General features: G+C 44.7%; 1 protein-coding gene across 1 annotated transcript in view; it reads left to right on the top strand.

The window, feature by feature from the left end:
• The first annotated feature begins 2,404 nt into the window (after positions 1–2,404).
• VILL (villin like) overlaps positions 2,405–17,277 on the top strand; it is a 36,504-nt gene continuing 21,631 nt past the window's right edge. The window contains exons 1-3 of the mRNA XM_056856981.1: positions 2,405–2,495; positions 13,474–13,548; positions 16,847–17,043. Coding sequence (XP_056712959.1) covers positions 2,421–2,495; positions 13,474–13,548; positions 16,847–17,043 — 347 coding nt within the window. The 5' untranslated portion in view covers positions 2,405–2,420. The remainder of the gene's footprint in view (positions 2,496–13,473; positions 13,549–16,846; positions 17,044–17,277) is intronic.

Raw genomic sequence — 17,277 nt, 5'->3', positions numbered from 1 at the left:
AGATGCCAGGGATTGAACCTGGCACCTTCGGCACACCAAGCAGATGCTCTACCATTGAGCCATGGCCCTTCCTGCACAAACATAAAACTGGGCAAAATGCTGTTGGTTTTGAATTGTGGTTCAGCCCCCAATGTATTTATTTACTTCATTTATACTCTGTCTTTCTCCCTAATCAGGACCTGGAGCGGTTTATGGCATTCTCCTCCATTTTATCCTCACAACAACCCTGCGAGGTAGTTTAGGCTGAGTGTGCGATTATGGAATGCTTGAATTGACAAGAAAGGGCATTGCAGAGGGGGGAGGGAATTTATTTTTCAAATGCCCACTGCTGAATTGTCTTCAGTGTGACCCTCAAACGTATTCCAGTATCTGCTACAGCATAGAGGAGTTTCATAGCTAAAAAGTTGGAGATCTCCAGCCTGGTATACTGGTCTTCCAGAATTACAACTCATCATCAGACTACAGATATCTGTTCCCCTGAAGAAAATGGCTGTTTTGGAGGCAGAATGGTGTAGCAGTTAAGAGCGGTCGTTTGGAGTGGTGGTCTCTGATCTGGAGAACCGGGTTTGATTCCCCACTCCTCCACATGAGCGGCGGAGGCTAATCTGGTGCACTGGATGTGTTTCCCCACTCCTACACATGAAGCTAGCTGGGCGACCTTGGGCTAGTCACAGCTATCTCAGCTGCTCCTACCTTACAGGGTGTCTGTTGTGGGGAGGGGAAGGTGGTTGTAAGCCGGTTTGATTCTTCTTTAAGTGGAAGAGAAAGTCGGCACATAAAAGCCAACTCTTCTTCTTCCACCCGAAACCCTGTCCTCACCAAGCACCACCCCCAAATCTCCAGGAATTTCCCGGCCTGGAGTTGGAGTTGCCTATAACCATGGCAGACAGATCCATGTAGGAAGGGCTCTTTGAATGGGACATTTGCAAACCACAGGGTTGTAGACCTCTGGCCTCTTTCGACAACTAGGACTCTCTAATCACATCTTCCTTTTAATTGATTTCTTTTTTATTAAAACATCTCTCACTTACACCTTTCCCCCTATCAAACTGTGGCTCTGGGCGGGTGTTGTGGTCCATGCCGAAAAATGTTTGACTTTCTAAAGAGCAGTATTAAAAGACCTGCTATTTATTTTCAGGTGTCTGAATGACAAAGGACAAGGAAACCTTGCCGGGGCGGGACTAGCTGCTGTGAGGGCTGAATTTTCATGTGCAGCTGGCAAATCTATAAAGGTCAAGGGAGGGTTTTCTTTGTTTGTAGGGTGCAGAGTATAATAGCTCACTTGATCACAGGCAAATATAAAACAGGTGAAAGAGGATTGAAGAGTCATAGTACTTAGCTGCATTAATCGAAAGGCAATCCATGAGGCCTTCACGTTAATCTGAAGTCTGACCAGTGTACTCTGTGAATCTGTTACACGAAACTGGTGCTAGGCAAATATAGGTGTGCTTCCAAGGGGGATTATCGTAGGCTTAACTGCTGGAACTCTGTAAATTCAAGGCAAACAATAATTTATCAGGCTATGCATCATTAATTTACGGCATCCAGGATGTCAACGTTGACCTCTAGAATGCGTGTGTGTTAAGTGCCGTCAAGTTGCTTCTGACTCCTGGCGACCCTATGAATCAATGTCCTCCAAAATGTCCTATCTTTGACAGCCTTGCTCAAATCTTGCAAATTGAGGGCCGTGGCTTCCTTTATTGAGTCAATCCATCTCTTGTTGGGTCTTCCTCTTTTCCTGCTGCCCTCAACTTTTCCTAATGTTATTGTCTTTTCCAGTGACTCTTGTCTTCTCATAATGCGACCGAAGTACGGCAGCCTCAGTTTAGTCATTTTAGCTTCTAGGGTCAGTTCAGGCTTGATTTGAACTATAACCCACTGATTTGTTTTTTTGGCCATCCACGGTATCTGTAACACTCTCCTCCAACACCACATTTCAAAAGAATCTACTTTCTAGAATAGTGATCTCTAGAATAGTGACTTAAAAAAAAAAAAAGATTGGAGAAATCCATAGAGCAGCCCTACTAGTGATGGTCAACCATGACAACTAAGGATAGAGCTTCCATGTTCATTGGCAGAATACCTCTAGGGACAAACAAAGGTATCTTGCCCTGCTGGTGAACATCCCAGGAATATAAGGAGATCTCCAGCTAGTACCTGGAGGTTGGCAATCCTAAGGTCAGTTGTAATTCTTGGAGATCTCCAGGTCCCACCAGGAGGTTGGTAACCCTAGCTGGCAGCCTGGCTAGTGAGTAATTCTGTTATTTTCCCTATTCCTGACGTGATTTTTCTACATAAAATGCAACAAAATCTTATGAGAATTAAAAAAAAAACGAATCAAAGCATTCCTTGCCAAAGGTTGTTTTTTTTTTCATCCTTAACCTTTTCTTCTTTTTTATTTTTTAGTTTAATCTGTAAGAATGACAGATGCAGAAGCGGAGGTGAACCTTCCAACCATTGAAAGAAAACCGGGTCTGCAGATATGGACCATAGAGGTATAGCATATTTGGTATCCTTCACAGAATTATAGTTCCTTTTTGTTTAGTTGGATTTTATTATATATACATATTGGTTCACGTGCATGTAAAATAATGAATAATACAGTAACAAATGATGTGCGTCACCAGTGGAAGAGAGAAGCATGTATGCTAGGGTTGCCAACCTCCAGGCACTAGCTGGAGATCTCCTGCTATTACAACTGATCTCCAGCCGATAGAGGTCAGTTCACCTGGAGAAAATGGCTGCTTTGGCAATTGGACTGTATGGCATTGAAGCCCCTCCCCAAACCCTGCCCTCCTCAGGCTCTGCCCCCAAAATCTCCTGCCTGTGGCGAAGAGGGACCTGGCAACCCTAATGTATGCCATTGTGAGCTTTCTGGAGGAAGGGAAGGATAAAAATGTGCTAACTAGATAGATCCACAGCATCCTATGTAGCTCTGTGGCGTTTCGACGGTGTACAGAATTCAGTGTATGTCTTGTTGCCTTTGGAAACTTGGCCACCCCTCACTGGAAGAGGCCTTATCTAGGCTTTTGAAATATGTGCACATACTGTTCTGTCTACTCTTAACTCCACCCAATTGTACATTCACAGTTTTCAAGGTAGGGCATTTTACACCATGCGTGCATGACTAGGCAGGAAGCAGAAATTAGCAGTTTCCATAAAACTGCTCTCCAGTAATTTCTGTTCCGCTGACTAGGGTTGCCAACCTCCAGGTACTGGAACGGTGTCTTCATGTATATTTGTTGTTGCAGGGGGACGATCGTTTCATTTCTTCCTCAGCCCCATTTCCTACATATAAAATGTACACACATATATGTATATAACAATATTCACATGTATAGGAGATACTATATGAAAAATGTTTTAACTTACAATGAGAATCACTTCACATGCATGGTTCCTATTTAGTGATTCAGTAGTACCGTCTCAGCAGTTAACATTTGTATCCCTTTGGGAACGTCTAGAATCGTCTGTGCAACTATGTATATGAATTGATGTATCCCTTGTGGAACTGAAGACTTTTAATATACTTAAGTTGCTTTTTTTATCCCAACGGGAGAATTGAAAATATCTTTAATGCCTTCATAAGGAACCATGCATGTGAAGTGATTCTCATTGTAAGTTAAAAAATTTTTTCATATAGTATCTCCTATACATGTGAATATTGTTATATAGATATATGTGTGTACATTTTATGTGTAGGAAATGGGGCTGAGGAAGAAATGAAACGATCGTCCCCCTGCAACAACAAATATACATGAAGACATCGTTCCAGCTTCTACTTATGAACTTTGATACTTGTACCTTTTGGACTGTTTAGTGAAATTGTATATATGTATTTATTTATTTATTTATAGTCACCTCATGCACTTTAATACACTTTGCTTCATATAGTGATTGTAAGTTTATTCAGCCATACTCTGTGCTTATTTCCTAACCTTTGGTAACAGTACAGTGGTGTTTATTTTGGTTGCTCAACCTCCAGGTACTAGCTGGAGATTTCCCGCTATTACAACTGGTCTCCAGCCAACAAAGATCTGTTTACCTGGAGAAAATGACTGCTTTGGCAATTGGACTCTATGGCATTGAAATCCTTCCCCTCCCCAAAACCCACCCTCCTCAGGCTCCGCCCCCCAAACCTCCAGGTATTTCCCAACTGGGAGCTGGCAACCCTATCAATCAGAGAACCGATTCACACATTTTTTAGGTATTTTCGGAGGGTAACCATGTTGGTCTGCAACAGAACAGCTAGATTCGAGTCCAGAAGCACTTTAGAGAACAAGAACACACATTAATACACATGAACCAGACCCTCAGTCCATCACCTGCTTGCCTAGTCCCTTTAACTGGAGATGCCGGGGATTGAACCCGGCACCACCTGCATGCCAAGCAGATGCTCTACTACTGAGCCACGGCCCTTTCCCCAAACATTGAACACATGATGCTGCCTTATACTGAACCAGACCCTGATTCCATCAAAGTCAGTATTGTTTACTCAGACCATAGGTCTGAGCCACGGCCCTTCCTCCAAACGGCCCTTCCCCCAAACATTGAACACATAAACACATGAAGCTGCCTTATACTGAATCAGACCCTGGGTCCATCAAAGTCAGTATTGTCTACTCAGACCGGCAGAAGCTCTCCAGGGTCTCAGGCGGAGGTCTTTCCCATCACCTACTCACCTAGTCCTTTTAACTGGAGATGACAGGGATTGAACCGGGGACCTTCTGCATGCCAAGCAGATGCTCTACCACTGAGCCACAGCCCCTCCCCTACTTTCGGGGTATAAGCTTGCGAGAATCAAAGCTCCCTTCATCACAAAAGCCCATACCCTGAAAATCTGGTTGGTCTCTAAGGTGCTTCTGGATTTGAAACTAACAAACTTTTCAGGTGCATGCTTGAAAATCCGGTGTGTTTCATCTTATCACCCATGCTTACCTGGTGCTGCAAGTCAGATTCAGGCTCTTTGCCAGAAGCTCACAAAAAAAATTTGTTGAGCATGTGCCAACATGAGAGAATAACGTGATCCTGCACAGTGCGGTGATCTTTGTGAGGAGGATCTACAAAACGGGTGGCTGAGCACAAGGTATGTTAAAGCTAACACAAAAGGGAAGGAACTTCGGACAGCGTTTTTGGCAAAGGTGAAAAGCAACCATCCTTCGGATGACTTACTTTGGCATTGTAGCAAAGAAGGGGGAAAGGGTTCCGCCATTGCGAATGTTGGCAAATGTTTACTACTCTCTGCTACTTTCACCTGGACAACCTATGTGCAAGCATTCGGTGCAGCCCCAGACCCACATTCAGTCTCTGGCATCTCACTTTACAACAATCTCAAGTTGCAGAAGTGGGGGAAGTCTTTTTGCGAAAACAACTACAAAACCTTGGAAATCTCTGCAGCAGGTCAGCATAGACAATCCCTGGGCTAGAAGGTCTAACCTAGTAAAAGGCAGCTATGATTTAGCAGCTGGACATGTTGAGCTAGGTGCTAGAATATGCTGTTTTTTCAAGGAACTGGCATGCATGCCGAAGATTGGGTGAATTCAGGGCTGGATCTAGGGGGGAACAAGGGGTGGGGGCTGTCCCGGGCAGCATGCTGGGGTGGGGGCAGCAGATTATATAAAGGAAAAATATGTATATAATATCCAGGGGCATCAATTTGTACTTTTGCTCCCCTTCAAAAAAATGTAGATCCAGGCCTGGGTGAATTGACTCTAGGTTCCCAATCCAAGGGATTTTTCTCTATTCTTGAGATACTATTGAGTGAGGTTATCAGGTCCTAGGCTTGCACTTGGTACAAAAGAAGAAGAATTAATTTTTATATGCCGACTTTCTCTACCACTTAAGGAAGAATCAAACTGGTTTACAATCACCTTCCCTTCCCCTCCCCACAACAGACACCACTCATGTGGAGGAGTGGGGAATCAAACCCGGTTCTCCAGATTAAAGGCCACCACTCCAAACCACTGCTCTAAACCACTACACCATGCTGGATCGTAACTACTACACCACATAAAACCGTAAACATCAGTCTACCACTCCAAACCACTGCTCTTAACCACTACACCACGCTGGCCAATGCCTTGCTAATAAAGTACACACATGTAACGGGGGGAAGGGGGATATTTTATTTTAATTATTTGAACATGTATTTGAACTTGCCTGGCAGCTCTATACAGGACTAGTAAAGCTCAGGGGAGCTTCACTAACTGAATTTCTACAAGAAGTGGGAATTAGAATCCCGGTATCATTTGCTACTTGATATATTCTGGATTGTAGTGAACTTTTAACCTTGTTTGCTGTGTTCAGTCCTGATCTACAAGACTTTCCCCCTTGCCAGACTGATCCTAATCTGACATTTTAGAGCCCCAAACGCATAGAAAACACTCAGGCTCCTGACAGCCCAGGGCGACAATCTATGAAAATCAGTGTGTCGTTGAGTTCCTGCCGTCACCCAACAAGTTTCTCTTGTATTTTGCAAGTCTGGCTGGAGATGAAGTAGAGAAACTCACATGATTTATGAGCAGAGCCAGGTGGGAAAAGCACCCAAGAGCTTCTGAATTGGTGTTTGCGCCACGATATGTGAAACGTCAGGGGTGTCATTTCAGATTGCAAGATCTTATTAAAGCTTAAAGGACTGTTCTTATAATCTGGAATGTAATATAGACATGTAGAGCCCCGAGGCGCAGAGTGGTAAGCTGCAGTACTGCAGTCCAAGCTCTGCTCACGACCTGAGTTCGATCCCCGACGGGAGTCGGTTTCAGGTAGCCGGCTCAAGGTTGACTCAGCCTTCCATCCTTCTGAGGTCAGTCAAATGAGTACCCAGCTTGCTGGGGGTAAAGGGAAGATGACTGGGGAAGGCACTGGCAAACCACCCCATAAAACAAAGTCTGCCTAGTAAACGTCAGGATGCTCTCTATTGTCTGGAGATCAGTTGTAATAGTGGAAGATCTCCAAGCCCCGCCTGGAGGTTGGCAATGCAACCTCCAGTGGCAGTGAATTCCATAGTTTATTTACAGGTTGAGTAACGAAATTGTTTCATTTTGTCTGTCCTGCACCAATTTCACTGGTGCCCCCCACCAGTTGTAGCATGATGGGAGAGGGAGAAAAAAACCCTCCCTCTGTCCACTCTCTCCATCCCATGCATAATTTTATAAACCTCTATCATGTCTTTCCTTAGCTGTCTTTCTTCTAGACTGTTAAGACACAGACCCTTCAGCTAGAGTTGCCAACCTCCAGGTGGTGGGTGGAGATCCCCTGGGATTACAACTGATCTCCAGCTGACAGAGATCAGTTCACCTGGAGAAAATGGCTGGTTTGGAAAGTGGACTCTATGGCATTAGAGCCCCATTGAAGTCCCTCCCCTGCCCAAACTCTGCCCTCCTCATGCTCCACCCCCCTCCCCAATCTCCAGGAATTTCCCAACTCAGAGCTGGCAACCCTACCTTCAGCCTTTCCTCGTATGAAAGGTTCTCCAATCCCCAAATCCTCTTGGAGAACCACATGCAGATGTAGTCGGGTTGCCAGGTCCCTCTTCACCACTGGCAGGAGGTTTTGGGGGTGGAGCCTGAGGAGGGCAGGGTTTGGGGAGGGGAGGGACTTCAATGCCATAGAGTCCAATTGCCAAAGCGGCCATTTTCTCCAGGTAAACTGATCTCTATTGGCTGGAGATCAGTTGTAATAGAGGGAGATCTCCAGATACCACCAGGAGGTTGGCAACCCTAAGAAGAAGCCTTCTAGGCATGTGGCTGATCCAAATTGCAGTGTGCACCTTCTGATGTGCAAATAACCACAGCAAATGTTCTTAAAACATCAAAACAATCCGGCTTCCGACATGGGCAGCCCAAGGATGTGGATTGGAACCAGTGTATTTTAAGAGCTCATGGGGTTTGCTTTCCCCCCCCTCTCTCACAACCAATGATCTCTGGATTTTTAAGCCATAGATTTACGACTTTGGCTCTGCTATGGTTGCATTCAGATCTTGCAGTAGGCTGTGGGCTGTTTAAAGCAACATTTAGTCTGATGTTTGTCTCCTTTCCTGCCTTGGAGCAAAATCCCTGGATGCCATCCCAAGCTCTCTTGTGCTGCCAGGCTGTTGGCAAAGCCTCACCATGTCTGTCGACTGCTTGCTGTTGGTTGGCTGCAATAAATAGGAGGGGGGGGGGGGAGACGGCTAGGGCCTCCTGTGTCTTGTTCTTGCCTAAGGAGTAGAAAAGAGCAAGAGTCTAGTAGCACCTAAAGACCAAAAAAAAAAAATTCTGGCAGGGTAGGATCTTTTATGGGTCACAGCTCACTTCTTCAGATACAGCTAGAATGTGATTCCACCTATCCTTAAGTAGAGAAGAGTTAATTCAGTCACCCAATAGCATGTAAATGTCACCAGCAAGTAAATGACATTAGCAGGCATGCTTAGATTGGGTGTGATGTGCACAGGGGGAGTAGGCCTGGAGAAATCGGCACTGGTAATGAGACACGAATCCCAGGTTTCTATTCAATCCAGGAGAATGCATTATCTTGAGCTTCATTATTAGTTGTAATTCAGCAGTCGTTCTTTCTAATCGCCCTTTGAAATCCCTGTGGGATAGAACTGCTGCCCTGCCAGAAATTTTGTTAGTCTTTAAGGTGCTACCGGACTCCTGCTCTTTTCTACTGCTACAGATAGACTAACACGGCTACCCATTGTGATCTATTGCCTAAGGGGTGTTTGTCTTCCTTCCGCTCTCCTTTTTCGTTTGGGTACTTCACTGACTTCCTGCAACAAGACTTCTTCAGCCCTCATCCCTTTTTGGTCTTCCTCTTCGACTGTCTTTTAAAGATCCTCTCCGGAGAGGCTGAAGTCTCCGAAGCACATGCCAGCCTGTTGTCATCACTAGCAGGAAGAGCTGTGTGGAGAGAAGGCGGAGGGAGCGTGTGACGGCAGTAGGCTGTCCTGCCCCTGAAGGGAAAATCAGCCACTTAGATGATCCAGTCACCTTCGAGAAGGGGGATGAGATGTTGGAGGGAAGGACAGGAGGAGCGAGTTCAGATCTGACTCATGAAGAGAGCAGTAACAGCTCAGGTCTGACTTAGCAGACAGATACCTTTTACGCAGGGACGTTTCTCTGCAGTCACCTCCGCCGACTGCTTTGGGGCTTCCTTTTGATTATGCATGCATTTTCCGACCGTCAGAGGTCACCTCGCTCCCCCGGTGTGTTTTGCCTGTGTTTTCCGGATGCTGTTTTAGCCATAATCTGGAAAATGCAGGCAAAACACGTGGGGAGAGCGAGGCTACCTCTGACAGTCAGAAGAGGCATGCATAATCAAAAGGCAGCCCTGAAGCATTCGGTGGGGGTGACCACAGGGAAATGTCCCTGCATGAAAGGCCAGAGGGAAGGGTAGTTCTGCCTGGTAGTGTGGCAAAGTGGTTAGCTCTATCCCTGGGAGAGAAGAGAGTGCCCAATTGTTGGGCCTGTCTCTGGGGATGAGCAGACTTTGGCCATTTATGCATGGGAGGTTTTGCCTTGGATTTGCCTCTCTCTAAATGCATATTTTTCCCCATCTGAATTCTCAAAACTCTGTATGGCAGCTTATTTTGGAGTTTTGAGAATTCGGATGGGGGGAAATGTGCGTTTAGAGCAGTGGTTCCCAACCTTTTTTTGGCCATGCCCCACCTAAGCATCTCTAAAATCCTGATGCCCCCCCGTGACATATAATTCTTATTATTCAAAAATTGAACTCCTATTCACCACTCCTCTCTATTAGCGGGCTTTCCCCATCTCCATTGTCACCAGCTGATCGCCGTGTACATTCTGATTTTAATTTTAAAAATGTGTATGTCACAATATATATTTATATACTGTCTATGAGGCCCCTAGAACCATAAGAAATGCAAAAAAAAAATATCACTGTTAATAACTACTTTCTGAAGTCATCACCAGTTTAAATTTTTGTGCCTCAGCCAGGTCTACCTGGAGACCTGGGCTGCCGGTTTGTTCCTTTAAAACCAACCTGTAAATCAATAAATCTTAGTTGTTTAAATATTAATCCAGCCTCGGTGATCTCAATAATCTCCTCATGCACCACAACATTTACCTCACAGCAGCGAACCCAAAGCCTATGTACTCACTACCTGCAGAACACCTGGAAGCTGAGGGGAAGGTTTATAGTTCAAAACGAACCCAGATCCCAAAAAACTTAGGAGACGCTGTGTGCATTTGGCTTGTGAATATTGACCACGTAGAGATCTGGAAGATAAAGTGAGAAGTAGAACTTGAGAAATTAAAAGCAGAAAGAGTTGCAGTTGACCACAGTGGCACAAGAGAGGGAAGAAAGAGAAGCCCAAAGAGAAATAGAATTAAAACAAAGGGATATAGAATTGAGAGAGAGAGAGAGAAGCTCAAAGACAGCATGAAATTGAATTAAATAAATTAAAAATGGAAGATTGTCGAAGGCTTTCACGGTCAGAGTTCATTCGTTCTTGTAGGTTATCCGGGCTGTGTGACCGTGGTCTTGGTATTTTCTTTCCTGACGTTTCGCCAGCAGCCGTGGCCGGCATCTTCAGAGGAGTAACACTGAAGGACAGTGTCTCTCAGCGTCAAGTGTGTAGGAAGAGTAATATATAGTCAGAAAGGGGTTGGGTTTGAGCAGAATCATTCTCCTGCAAAAAGTATCAAAGGTAATGTGCTAATCATTGTCCTGTAAGTATCAAGATAATGCGCTAATGAGGGTGTGGTATGTTAATATGGAACCATTGTATCCTGATCTGTTAATGTGTGATTCCAAAGCTAATCTGCATGGCTATTGTGGACTGTAGTCATTAGCACATTATCTTGATACTTACAGGACAATGATTAGCACATTACCTTTGATACTTTTTGCAGGACAATGATTTAGCTCAAACCCAACCCCTTTCTGACTATATATTACTCTTCCTACACACTTGATGCTGAGAGACACTGTCCTTCAGTGTTAATCCTCTGAAGATGCCTGCCACAGTTGGTGGCGAAACGTCAGGAAAGAAAATACCAAGACCACGGTCACACAGCCCGGATAACCTACAAGAACCAATAAAAATGGAAGAATTACGATTAAGGGCTGAGTTGGGAAATACTAGGCTAGGTGGTGAAGCCAGCTACATCGATCAAAAGAAATTTCCAAAAGGTGACAATATTGAAGTTTTTCTGTTGTTGTTAGCTTCGAAAGGGCTTGTAAAGGTTTTCAAGCGACTGACGACGAAAGAATGATTTATGTCCACTCACAAATCTACTCTGACATCTACTCTGAAATGAGGAACGAAGAGTCCCCAGACTAGACTTTGAGCTCTTTAAAGAAAGGGTGAGACACGAGATTTGGATTTAACTGCTTGACCAGAGCAGAAAAGAATTTAGGGGACTTTGGGGGGAAATCAGATGAAAACTATTGTCAGTTGAACTGTAGTTTAGACAGACGTTTAGATCGCTGGTTGACTGGCAGTGGGGCCAAAACTAGAGATCAGATAGTGGATTTAATAGCACTAGAATCAGGTGGTGAATTTAATAGCACTGGAACAGTTTTACAAGATAATACCCAGAAAGTATAGATCACTGGTTCCCAACCAGGGGTCCATGGACCCCCAGGGGTCCGCGAGAACTAAATTAAGGTCTGCGAAACAAAGTTATAAACCCATAATAAATTAATATTTTCAATTAAAAGTTCTCTATTATAAATATATATATATTCAAATACCAAAAATCCAGTGAATCCACAGAGCAATTTGACGAAAAGTGGGTGATATTCTACAATTACATGAACTCTAGCTAACTGAATGAAATGTGATGGTTAAATATTACTTAATTTGTTATAAAGAATTGTAAGTAACTTTAGACTCTTACATAATAGAATATTAGTATAAGTAGAATAACAGAATGAGGTTTTGCAATATCTTTTTTTCTTTTTTATTAATATAGAGAAAGCCTTACAGTATGTATTTGAGCTTATTTTTTTAATAGTGTATTGTTTTTATATTTATAATGCTTTATCCCTCCCTTTTTTTTCCTGTACCCTTTCAATAATACAAATAAAATCTTAAAAAAAAAAAGTTCTCTATTATAAAAATATATATTCAAATGTTATTCTAAGTTTAATGTTTTAACTAACAGTTATGATTAAAGTTTATTTTCAAATTCTCAGAATTTTTATTTTGACCCTTGGGGTCCCTGCGCCGAACAAAAAAGTCCTAGTGGTCCCTGGTCAAAAAAAGGTTGGGAACCACTGGTATAGATGGACTGTATGGGACAAAAAGCCCGAGAACACAGCAACAGCAGCTGAAATTATGGGTTCCCCGGAGGAGGATTTGGGGGGAACATATTTTACCTCAGGGAATCAAAAGAAACGAGCTTGGCTCCCTCGGGGGGGTGGGGAAATTACCTCAGAAAACCAACCCTACAAAGTGGACTCCTCAGACTAGGAGAGAACCTGAGGAACCAAGGTGTTTTAATTGTTGAGAAATAGGGCATGTAAGATACAACTGTCCCAAATTAGTAAAGAAAAATAACTCAGGACCTGTGAGGCAACTACATGTAGTTGCACAAGTAGAGGCAGTTAAAAACACCCAAGGGACAGAAACAGCAAATCCCAATGAAGTTGAAACTGCTTGTGTATCTAGTGTGTGGAAGGTGCCTGAAGGAATTACAAATGGTTATAGGGAACCAGTTGAAGTGAACAATGCCAAAGTCTTTGGCTGGAGAGATTCAGGGGTTCAAGTGACCCTAATACAGCCAGAGCTAGTGAAGCCTGAATAGTACTTACATATGAGGGAAATGGCTATAAAAGGATTGGGAAAGCCTCGTTTTAATGTGCCCTTGGCCAATGCACAGATAACACTCAAGGACTGGTGGGGAAACTGGGAGATGGGGGTGTGGGGGCAAATCCCATCTCCACTTCAGATTGGCAATGATTTGGCTAGCCGTGTCAAACAGGTCAATGTAGTGACCAGAAGCCAACGTCATCGCAACCTGCCTGTCATGGCATGTCTGGTGTTTAACAATTATTTATGGCCTTTTATGCAGGACGTTTCCCCGCGGTCACCCCCTCCCACTGCTTCGGGGCTTCCTTTTGATTATGCATGCTTTTCCCGGCCGTCAGAGGTCGCCTCGCTCTCCCCATGCGGTTTGTCTGCACTTTCCAGATTTGGGATAAAATCGCATCTGGAAAACATGGGCAAAACATGCGGGGAGAGCATGGCGACCTCTGACGGTCAGAAAAGGCATGCATAATCGAAAGGAAGCCCCGAAGCAGTCGGCGTGGGTGACCACGGGGAAACGTCCCTGCGTAAAAGGCCATGCCTACCTCTTCTTTTGCAATTGTAGGCACAGAGTTTTTAATAAGAGATTTACAAAGTCCTGGTGGGTCAACAATGAACTGCGTTCGGCTTGATAATCCACAAGTCTTAGATGAAAGATTGCTCTCTTTTGTTTTTGCATCCTTTTAACTGGATCTTTTGTGCTTTTTCCTTTTTAGAAAATGAAGATGGTACCCATCCCTGAAAAGGCCTATGGGAGTTTTTTTGAAGGGGACTGTTACATCATCATACACGTGAGTAGCTTTGGTAATGATGCACCATGCAAAATAGTGGGAACACATAAACGCCAGGTCAGAGACCGGCTCATCCTATGAACGGGTTTTATTTCGATTTAGAATAGATTTTTACATTTCAAAGGGAATAACATACATGTTATGAAACTAGTTAAACAGACTCTTCCATCGTGAATTTATTGATAGCTGAGTGCTAAACAGACTCTGTTATTTATTTATTTGAAACATTTTTGTCCTGCTTTCTGCTTTTGAAAATAGCTGAGTCAGCTCACAGCTAGATCATGAAAAGCCCTATCAATTAAAACATATATCAAGTAGGGGAAAAGATTCCTGTCACACATGTATAATAGTGCAGAATGGGGTTTCCAACCTCCAGGTGGTGGCTGGAGGTCTCCCAGAATTACAACTGGTGTCCAGACGACCGCATGCATTCGATCTTGGCTGAATCCTGGCTGAAACAGGGAATAAAGGAGGCTAAAGCAACCATGCGTTTTTGCCCACTATCACCAAATCTCCAGGATTTTTCCACCCCAAAAATGGCAACCCTAGACTCTGGAAGCAGCCTAGGTGTAGATATAGTCTGATCCAACAGGGTAGTTCTTATGAAAAAAAGTAGAAAGTCAAAATAACCCCATATTTGTTTTAAAATCTGCTCAGAAAAGTGTGCATTAGAGTATTTGTTTACTTACTTCATTTATACCCCTTTTTTCTCCCAGTGGGGGACCCAGTGTAGCTGACAACATAGAGAGTGTCTAGTTTGCAGGCCTTGGGTATCTATTACCGCTGTCTGGCAAGCAGAAATAAAACAGGTGAAGCTTTCCCTAGCATACAAAGGCAGTCACAGAGAATCCTCCATCTGTTGAATTTCTGCCTGTGCAGCTGTTAAGTACATATAAGTTCTGCCCTGCCAGGAAAAAAGTAAATATAGCATCCCTACAGCTTAGAGATGCCAGCCTCCTGGTGGTACATGGGGATCCCCTGAAATTACAGATCATCTCCAGATAACAGAAATCAGTTCCCCTGGAGAAAATGGATGCTTTGGAGGGTGGGCTGTTTGGCATCGTACTCCATTGATGCCCCTGTCCTCCCCTGGATCCATCCCCAAACCTCTAGGGGTTTTCCAACCTGGATCTGGCAATCCTACTCCCCACCCCTGGCAACCCTACTACAGCTGTTCAACACATGAAGCTGCCTTATACTGAATCAGACCTTTGGTCCATCAAAGTCAGTATTGTCTACTCAGACCAGCAGCGGCTCTCCAGGGTCTCAGGTGGAGGTCTTTCCCATCACCTCCTTGCCTGGAGATGCCGGGGATTGGACCTGGGACCTTCTGCATGCCAAGCAGATACTCTACCACTGAGCCACAGCTCCTCTTCCTGCTACTCTGTTGGTGTCAGGCTTCATTGGAAAACTAGCTGCATTTATCTAGTTCCACAGCACTTTGCCAAGGGTGCCAGGGATGAACGTCACTCCTTCAGTTTCCTTTTTGTTGGGAGCTGAGATTTATTCAGCCCCCCCTTCTCGCCCTGGGGCATGAAATTGCTCTTTTCCCACACTAATCGCCATGGTAACCTAGCCGCAGACCGATTTCGCCAATGTTTACTTTGCAGGATGGTTAGAAGGTGCTAGAAAAATAGGCTGTGTGCAGGTCGAAGCATGTATTGTTTTTCTGGTGGTGTTCTCTGCCCAGTGGCCTTCCGGGTGTTCAGGGGACTCCCGAGGGGATCCTTTCAAAACAAGGGCAACATGGGGGCTTCCTGTCACAAATCATGTTCCTCTAATGGAGGGATGTGGGCCTTTGGGTTTCCCCTCTCTCAGACAATGCCACTGAGTGTTGGGTGCTTAGGTAGGGTTGCCAACCTCCAGTTGCTGCCTGGAGATCTCTTGGTATTACAACTGATCCCCAGATGACAGGGATCAGCTCCCCTGGAGAAAATGGCTGCTTTGGAGGGTAGACTCTATGGCTTTATGTAACAGCAAGGTACCTCCCTTCCCCCCACCCCAAATCTCTAGGTATTTCCCAACCCAGAGTTGGCAACCCTAGCGCTTAGTAACATAATCCAGGGATCATCAGAGTTGTCCAAATGCTGGTCTGTGGGGTGCATCTAGTTCCCGAAGCAATCTCTATTTCCCTTGTAAATTTCAAGTTTGAAAAGTGGTAAAATGCTTGTCTGCTGGACCGGAAATAGGGCTTCGTTTTCAATTTGTACATTCTCTGTTTCCGTCTAATTTTTATCTCACTCCCCTTCCAAGGAAGATGTTCTACATGGTTTCTCGTGGCATCCCTTTTGTCCTTACAACAACCCTGTGAGGGAGGTTGGGTTTTGAGAGAGAATACCTGGTCTAAGCACACCCAGTTTGATTTCTGACTAATTGAGGATTGCAACCTTGGTCCCCCAGTCCTTGTGAAAAATTCTCATAATTTTGCCGCTTTGGCTCCCTTTCTTAAATCTCATCTTCCTTTTTAGCTATTTACAATCTGTTTTTATTCCATCCTTCCCAAAGGTTCAGGTAGAGTTGTCATCCTACAGGTGGGGCCTGGAGACCTCCCAGAGAGCCAGCATGGTATAGTGGTTAAGAGTGGTGGTTTGGAGTGGTGGTCTCTGATCTGGAGAACCAGGTTTGATTCCCCACTCCTCCACGTGATCGGTGGAGGCTACTCTGGTGAACTGGATTTGTTTCCCCACTCTTACACACGAAGTCAGCTGGGTGACCTTGGGCTAGTCACAGCTCTCTTAGAGCTCTCTCAGTCCCACCTACCTCACAGGGTATCTGTTGTGCGGAGGGGAAGGGAAGGTGATTGTAAACCGGTTTGAGTCTTCCTTAAGTGGTGGAGAAAGTTGGCATATAAAAACCAACTCTTCGGGCACTTTTACACAGCCCAAATAATGCACTTTCAATCCACTTTCAGTGCACCTTAACTACCATTTGCAAGTGGATTTTGCCAGTTCACTCTGTAAAATCCACCTTCAAAGGGCGGAGCCTGAAGAGGGCAGGGATTGGGGAGGGGAGGGACTTCAATGCCATAGAGTACAATTGCCAAAGCGGCCATTTTCTCCAGGTGAACTGATCTTTATCGGCTGGAGATCAGTTGTAACAGCAACAGATCTCCAGCTAGTACCTGGCAGTTGGCAACCCTACCCACTGAGGTCTCCACCCTTTCCAGACTCCACCCCCAAAATCCCCAAGAATTTCTCAACTTGGAGTTGGCAATCCTGAAATCAAGGCAGCCATATTTCCAACCTAGTAACTGCAGAAATAGATTTGTCTTTCATTCCTCCTGTCCGTTTTGTCTTAGAACACAAAGACGCGGTCCGGATTTGCCACCGACCTGCACTTTTGGATTGGGCGTGAGTCATCTCAAGACGAGCAAGGGGCGGCCGCTTTCTACGTGACGCAGCTGGACGACGCACTGGGCGGGAACCCTGTACAGCACCGGGAGGTGCAAGGATATGAGTCGGCAGCCTTTAAAAGCTATTTCAAGAAAGGCATCATGTGAGTGATAAGGATCAAAGGATAGTGAGAGAGAAAGGGCATGTCATATGAACACATGAAGCTGACTTATACTGAACCAGACCCTTGGTCCATCAAAGTCAGTATTGTCTACTCAGACCGGCAGCGGCTCTCCAGGGTTTCAGGCAGAGGTCTTTCACATCACCTACTTGCCTGGTCCCTTTAACTGGAGATGCTGGGGATTGAACCTGAGATGTTCTGCATGCAAAGCAGAGG

The sequence above is a fragment of the Euleptes europaea genome, chromosome 11, assembly GCF_029931775.1.
Source record: "Euleptes europaea isolate rEulEur1 chromosome 11, rEulEur1.hap1, whole genome shotgun sequence".
Taxonomy (NCBI): domain Eukaryota; kingdom Metazoa; phylum Chordata; class Lepidosauria; order Squamata; family Sphaerodactylidae; genus Euleptes; species Euleptes europaea.
Note: the sequence above shows the minus strand (reverse complement) of the source record. Positions and strands in the feature narration are given on the sequence as shown.